At 38.7% G+C, this 8,107-nt stretch overlaps 1 protein-coding gene across 3 annotated transcripts in view; it reads left to right on the forward strand.

Moving 5' to 3' along the window:
* Positions 1 to 7,676, forward strand: part of prmt7 (protein arginine methyltransferase 7) — a 47,863-nt gene extending 40,187 nt beyond the window's left edge. For 2 of the 3 annotated variants that reach the window (XM_062022372.1, XM_062022373.1), the window contains 4 exons: positions 2,472 to 2,632; positions 2,789 to 2,885; positions 2,955 to 3,110; positions 7,036 to 7,676. In XM_062022372.1, the coding sequence (XP_061878356.1) occupies positions 2,472 to 2,632; positions 2,789 to 2,885; positions 2,955 to 3,110; positions 7,036 to 7,224 (603 nt within the window). In that variant the 3' untranslated portion in view covers positions 7,225 to 7,676. Of the gene's footprint in view, positions 1 to 2,471; positions 2,633 to 2,788; positions 2,886 to 2,954 lie in introns of all 3 variants that reach the window. The other variant, XM_062022374.1, reaches the window with a different exon arrangement.
* The last annotated feature ends 431 nt before the right edge of the window (positions 7,677 to 8,107 follow it).

Below are 8,107 nucleotides of genomic sequence, written 5' to 3' on the forward strand. Positions count from 1 at the left end.
AGTGGTAAAATTGCCCCTGTGCCAACTTTTTTGCTATGTGTTGTTGCCATTAAATTCTAAGTGAATTTGCAAATAATAAATAAGTTTCTCAATTCGAACATTAAATATCTTGTCTTTGCAGTCAATTCAATTGAATACAAATCATTGTATTCTGTTTTTATTTACGATTTACACAACGTGCCAACATCACTGGTTTTGGGTTTTGTACAACAAAAACAGGAGCGACATGGTGAAACGTAAAAACCAGAAGAAACATAAAAAACACCTTAAGGGGGAACATTAGTGGGTGAGTGTTCTTTCTTTTCCTGATGGGTCCTGGTTAGCGCCATGCATGGCAGCTCCCGCTATCAGTGTGTGAATGGGTGAATGTGGAAATAGTGTCAAAGCGCTTTGAGTTCCTTAAAAAGGTAGAAAAGCGCTATACAAGTATAACCCATTTACCATTTACATTCACATGTTGCACAATGAGATGTGTGCTATAATACAAGCATGGGATAAAGTGTACATTTCTGTAACTTTCTCTCTGTAAAATATATAATTACAGTTTTTATTAACATTTCTGTTATCTAGTAACAGCATTTCATGATTGATATCCATAATTAACAGTCTTAATAAATGACAGTAGAATTAGCGCACATCTGATCGGGGAGTGTTGGTGTACAGTAGTTGTTTGTTTCACCATAATAAGTTTTAAGCATTTACCTCTTTTAACTCTAATTCACTGTTAGCTATAAGCTAACTTGCAAAACAACGGCACGCACACATAACACTGTTAATGACATTGATTGACTTGCGTGTGAGTGTAACAACTTCGCATGTACAGTGAATGTATGGTGTTGGAGTTGTCTTTTTGTGGGTCCGTAAATGCATCAGTGGCTGAGATTAATGAGTGTGTCTGTTGGGGAAAGTGTGAGAGAGAAAGAGGCTGCTGTGGATATGACAGATGACAAGGAGTTGGTTTTGGTGTGGTTCATACGGCAGAAAATTACCAATTATGCTAGATAGTAGTTATTTTCAAATGTGTGGTTTCGGCCTACAAACAGTTTTGCTCAATAAAGTGATTGATGGACCTCCTTTCCTCCTTAAAACATCTCGATAGACATTACAAAAATTTGACAAACATTGTTTTATATGTTGTGGCTGCTTGTCATTCACGTAGTGTCACTCACAGAGTTGCATTGCAAAATCGTACAGACTAAAGTACCGTATTTTTCTGACTATAAGTCAGTTTTTTTCATAGTTAAAATTGGGGGTGCGACTTATACTCAGGAGCGACTTATGTGTGAAATTATTAACACATTACAGTAAAATATCAAATATTATTTAGCTCATTCACGTAAGAGACTAGACGTATAAGATTTAATCGGATTTAGCGATTAGGAGTGACAGATTGTTTGGTAAACGTATAGCATGTTCTATATGTTATAGTTATTTGAATGACTCTTACCATAATATGTAACATTAACATACCAGGCACAATCTCAGTTGGTTATTTATGCGTCATATAACGTACACTTATTCAGCCTGTTGTTCACTATTCTTTATTTATTTTAAATTTCCTTTCAAATGTCTATTCTTGGTGGGTTTTATCAAATAAATTTCCCCAAAAAATGCAACTTATACTCCTGTGCGACTTATGTTTTTTTCCTTCTTTATTATGCATTTTCGGCCGGTGCGACTTATACTCCAGAGTAGGGCTACAACTAACGATTAATTTGATAATCAATTAATAATCGGATAAAAGAGACAAACTACATTTCTATCCTATCCAGTATTTTATTGTAAAAAACCAGCATACTGGCACCATACTTATTTTGATTATTGTTTCTCAGCTGTTTGTAAATGTTGCAGTTTATAAATAAAGGTTTATTAAAAAAAATTACAATAATTTTTTTATTAAAAAAAAACAAAAAAACTGCGCATAGCATAGATCCAACGAATCGATGACTAAATTAATTGGCAACTATTTTAATAATAGATTTTAATAGATTTAATCGATTAGTTGTTGCAGCCCTACTCCAGAGCGAGTTATTGTCCGAAAAATACGGTATGCGTATTGTTGGTTGAGTTTTATTTTGTCCGCAACATAGATTTGCTGTGCACAGCAGACGCGTGAGCAGTGAGCAACTGCACAGGTGTGCACCTTTTATAGGGAACACTGATGCACCCCACCAGAAAATCTAAATCCTGCTCTGCACTGCAACAGAGCCCTGCACCTCCCTGCAAAACCACTGTACATACATAGGCCCCGCCTTCCCTGCCACATTACAGCAAACCAGTCCCCATGACCTCGCCCCTCAAACCTGGCCTGAGGGAGGCTGACCCCATAGGGACCAACCATGGTGAACAAAACAGATGCCAACGTCCAAAGTGTGTAGTTGCTAAGTTAGCAGCTGGCAATGGGTGACTGCTAACTTTGTGATTCAAATCGGGGGGAAGCTAAGATTAAAAAGGATCTTTTGTCCTTTCAGAAGTCTCTGGATTTCCGGGAGTCCCGGGAGGCGGAGCCTCATCCTCTGTGGGAGTATCCATGTCGAGCTCTCACACAGTCTACGGCCGTAATGACTTTTGACTTTACTCAGTGTATCCCCAAACTGCCTATCAGCTGCCAAGGATCTTTACCGTTCATAAGGTTTGCTCATTCATTCCTCCTAATTTTCTGGGGGAAAAAATGCCAGCTATATATATATATATATATATTTTGGTTGTGTCAAAACCGCTTATGTCGACTTTAATGTAAAAAAAAAAAATGTTCTTTTGTCGGAGACTAACAGCTTTTCTGTTTTAGGGGCGGACGTTGCCATGGCGTCGCTCTGTGGTTAGAATACCAGCTGACCCAGGATGTGTCTGTTAGCACAGGTCTAATGTGTCCCATCAATGAGCAGGTATGATTCTCTCGTCTTAATGACTTTAGGATGTCGTCAGGTGACGATGTTGATGTCATGTGTCTTCAGGGCGACTGCGAGTGGAGCCGCCACAGAAAACAAGGAGTGTATTTCTTCAGGTCGGGATGGGAAACCGCTGGTGACGACGGTGCCGCCGTGTCTTACAAGTTCACCTTTCAGCCCACGTCAGGGGACGTCAACATGGACTTCAGCATGGAGCAGACAGTAAATTGAAATCAGTGACATGTGCTGAACTTCTAAATCCATTTAATGTGCCTGATTATTACATTATTAATCTTTATATAAGTCTTAAAAGAAAGCAGCGACAAAAACCTGCCAGCTCATGTACAATCCAACCCTTTAATGCTGAGCCAGACTATGGCACCTCTCTGTAGTTTTCTCCGCATTTGATTGGGATTATCAGTAATTTGATATCACACTTACAATAATCACATTGTAATTAGACGTGGGGGAAATAATCGATTTTTAGATGCATCGCAATTCGGACATGGACGATTACAAAATAGATTAGTAAACTTCAATAATCAATTTATTTATTGTAAATAAAGTAATGCAGACAGTTGTATAATTTGGCTGTCTGCAGCTAGCCACCTCACAGGGAGATCTAACCAGCTCTTTTATTATAGGGCACACATTTCCATGAATTTAATAAATGTGATGGGAATTTGGGTAACACTTTAGTATGGGGAACATATTTTAATTAACAAAGACTTAATTTAGAGTTATTTGGTTAGGGTTAGGATTAGGGTTAGAGGGTTAGGCTTAGTAATGGTGAATATGTTCCCCATACTAAATTGTTACCGGCTTACTGGTTGTATAATAAGGCCATGCAAAATAAGGCAGTAATAAGTACTTAATAATGACTAATTAAGAGCCAATATGTTACTAATTTGCATGTTAATAAGCAACTAATTAATGGTGAATATGTTCCCCATACTTAAAGGCCTACTGAAAAGATTTTTTTTTATTTAAACGGGATTAGCAGATCCATTCTATGTGTCATACTTGATCATTTCGCGATATTGCCATATTTTTGCTGAAAGGATTTAGTAGAGAAAATCGACGATAAAGTTTGCAACTTTTGCTCACTGATAAAAAAGCCTTGCCTGTACCGGAAGTAGCGTGACGTCACAGGAGGTAATATTCCTCACAATTTTCCTTTGTTTACAATGGAGCGAGAGAGATTCGGAGCGACAAAGCGACGATTACCCCATTAATTTGAGCGAGGATGAAAGATTTGTGGATGAGGAACGTTAGAGTGAAGAACTAGAGGCAGTGCAGAACGTATCTTTTTTCGCTCTGACCGTAACTTAGGTACAAGCTGGCTCATTGGATTCCACACTCTCTCCTTTTTCTATTGTGGATCACGGATTTGTATTTTAAACCACCTCGGATACTATATCCTCTTGAAAATGAGAGTCGAGCACGCGAAATGGACATTCACAGTGACTTTTATCTCCACGACAATACATCGGTGACACACTTAGCTACTGAGCTAACGTGATAGCATCGTTCTCAAATGCAGATAGAAACAAAATACTTAAATCCCTGACTGGAAGGATAGACAGAAGATCAACAATACTATTAAACCATGTACATGTAACTACACGGTTAATAATTCTCAGCCTGGTAAAGCTTAACAATGCTGTTGCTAACGACGCTAAGGCTAACTTAGCAACTTAGCAACCGGACCTCACAGAGCTATGATAAAAACATTAGCGCTCCACCTACGCCAGCCGGCCCTCATTTGCTCCTCAACAGCCGTGCTCACCTGCGTTCCAGCAATCGACGGCGCGACAAAGGACTTCATCCGTGGGTTTGGCGGCTAGCATCGGCTAGGCGTCTGATATCCAAGTAAGTACCGGTAGTCCTTGTTGTGTTGCTACAGCCAGCCGCTAATACCCCGATCCCACTTACAACGATCTTCTTTGCAGCCTCCATTGTTCATTAAACAAATTGCAAAAGATTCACCAACACAGATGTCCAGAATACTGTGGAATTATGAAATGAAAACAGAACTTTTTCTACGGGCTGCGAATACTTCCCTTGTCCTCGTGACGTCACACGCATACGTCAGCATAATAACACGTTTTTAACCGGAAGTGTGGCGGGAAATTTAAAATTGCACTTTATAAGTTAACCAGGCCGTATTGGCATGTGTTGCAATGTTAAGATTTCATCATTGATATATAAACTATCAAACTGCGTGGTCGGTAGTAGTGGGTTTCAGTAGGCCTTTAAGTGTTACCGGAATTTCTTATTACAATTGCACTGTTTTTAAAAGTTGCAAGTGATAAACACTTATTTAGTGAAATGAAAAGAATAATAAAACTGCATCAATATACATACATTATGCCTCAATACTCGATTTGTAATCAAATTGTAGCTCTTACAATCGAATCGAATCGTGACATGGCCAAAGATTCCCACCTCTAATTGTATTATTTAATACTTAATACACACGATACAAAGTCATGGTGTGTGATATGTATTAAATAATACAAAAAATGAATTGTGTTATTTAATAAATATTACACACAAAGTCATGGTATGTAAGAACTAATTCTGCAAGAACATGTCAGCGATGCGAACAAACTGTTATTCAAACCAACTCAACAGAGTGCTGCTGCTAATGTCGACTTGTATATTTTGAGGCTGTTTATTTCATTTATTTTTTTTTTTTACATCAGAGCAGAAAAAAAATAGGTTGATATTGAATCAATTGCCTTTTTTATGCTGTTTTGCCAGACCTGTGTCACATGACTTCAAACTTGACACCTCATTGGCTGGTTCTGAGACATGATCAACTGTGTCAGTCTTAATTTACCGGAATTAAGTTTTGCTTTTTGAGGCAGCACATTTTTCAACACTGAATTTTTCAGCTCTGAATTTTAAAACACTGACTTTTTATTTCAATGATATTGTCAGCACAATTTGATGTAAACAGTTCACAAAATTCAAATGCAAACAATTGAGTTATATAAATTCAGTGTCAAAAGTCGATGTTGATGATCTAGAAGGGAATTCATTAAGTCAGATTATGTTTTGCATATGGTGAATGTTTATATTCATCTTGGAGAAAGCAAACCACCAGTTTAACTAGTAGGTATTTAACTTTAAGCACATAATGCCATAGGGCCCTTTAGTATTGACATTTGCATGTGGATTGGATTAGTTCTCGCGGAAGAAAAGGCAATAAAATTGGACCTTGGTTTGCAAAGTGATGCCCCTATCCGTGAGAAGAGACTACATGTTTAGCTTAACGCCAACGTTTAAGATACGACCTGCATCTGTTGTCTTTTCAGACACTTACACACGAACATCTCCTTTTATAGTCAGGATGTGCTGTCCGGACTTAGCACACACACACAAAGACAGGAAGTAGGAATATAAAACTGATGATTTGGAGTTAGGAGTGCCTCATTTGTTTTACTTGACCTCCTCCAGGAACTGCAGTCCTGTATAATGACGCTCGCTTGTAATAAAGCAACTTTTAGTTCAGTAAAGCGTCTCCGACGTCTCTTTTGATCCAGTCACACTGCCGTGTCACCTTTCTGTTCGGACGAGGATGACAAGACCAGAAATACACATCAGTCTAAAACCTTTCTTATTTAAAAGTCATATTTTGATATTGAAACATCTCATCTCTGCATAAATTACTAGACTACCCTTATGAGATGCACAGATGGGTTGTGTCAATATCAAAATATTACTTTGAATCACTTTTTAGCACCCAAGAATAAATTGATTTAATGAATACATCCAAACACTTTATTTATATTTATTATGTGCATTAACGAAGAACACTTGATATTTTATGTAGCTTTTAAACAAGAAAGAGGTTTTAGCGCATCAACATTGGCTCGTTAACAGTCCTTTACAATCCCATTAATACCATAGAAATGGACAACTCTTTCATTTTTCCGATACAATAAAGGCTATAATAATTTCAACCACATCGTTAAAATTACAATGAATATAAGTGTTTGTCCTACACGTAGTAATCAGTTGTGGACAGACAAAGTCCCAGCAGTGCAGCTTTAGCAAGCATGTGCGTCCACACGGCAGGAATCCATTTTTGGCAGGGGCCCCCCTGAAAAAAATGTAAATGTTAAATGTTTTTCTGCAGCCGGGTCTGGCTTCACCTGTGATGACAGCACTACTGCTGTGGCCGTGCAGTGCGCACTGTAACTGTATGCAAAGCGCAGGTAGAGGCAAAATGTCCCAAAAAAGGACATATCCTACAGGGGCAGAAAAAAGACTGTTTAACACACAAGGTAATGTGGTGAATTATACCATGTACCATTTTCTTATATGATTGTGAGCTGGCATGTGTTTGTATTTGGTCACAGGATCCTTTAGAGGATTATTCTACTAAGGTCAAAAGTGCACATCCATCACAAGCAATCCAGAGAGTGGTGGCTGTTGCCCCCAGGACATTGGGGAACTTAAAGGATAGCAGCAGTTAGATTCTAGGAAGAAGTGTAAACACAATAACGCCCCTCCCATTCCCCCGGTAGGCGATCAGGGGTTGGAGGTCATCCAACTTCATTGAGCAAAGTGACAACGCCCAAGTCTTGTCTGCATGTATACAAACAAACTGGGTGTTGTCCAGACTCACCGGCCCCAAGGCTAGAACAACAAAGAGTAACTGTCTTCGTGTAAAAGGTATTTATGGGCAGTTGTCGAAGAAGACAGCAGAAGAGTAATCAGGCCCATACTTTTTCTCCTGGAAACGGCAGTTCCAGTCTGAGGCTCGCTGCAACAAATAAAGCTTTTTGTTCGACGATTCCTCGTTGGCGTCTTCTTGGTTCATCACGCATCACACAGTCACTCTGTCCTGGGAGAGTGGCACGACCATCAAGTATGCAACAGTAACACAAGGAATTTAACTTTGGACTGTGCTCTTGGTAAAAGGTAAACATTTAATAATATTTGGCTAAAAATGAAAAAGAGGTAATGTAAGACTAACATTTACAAGACTAATGATACATATACTGTAAAGACAAAGGTTTATCACTTGGAACATTCAACCCCAGGCCCCTTTTGTGGCTGAATGTTCTACATTTTAAAATTAGGAACCTTATGTGGCACCCTTGTCATCATTCTTTCATTGGTATTATTAGGGACCGAGTCCCTTTGGGACAGAGGACCCTATTGTATTTCTAGCGTTTTATTATTTGAGCTGTAATTTGACCCCC

The sequence above is a fragment of the Entelurus aequoreus genome, linkage group LG16 (assembly GCF_033978785.1).
Source record: "Entelurus aequoreus isolate RoL-2023_Sb linkage group LG16, RoL_Eaeq_v1.1, whole genome shotgun sequence".
Classification (NCBI taxonomy): Eukaryota; Metazoa; Chordata; class Actinopteri; order Syngnathiformes; family Syngnathidae; genus Entelurus; species Entelurus aequoreus.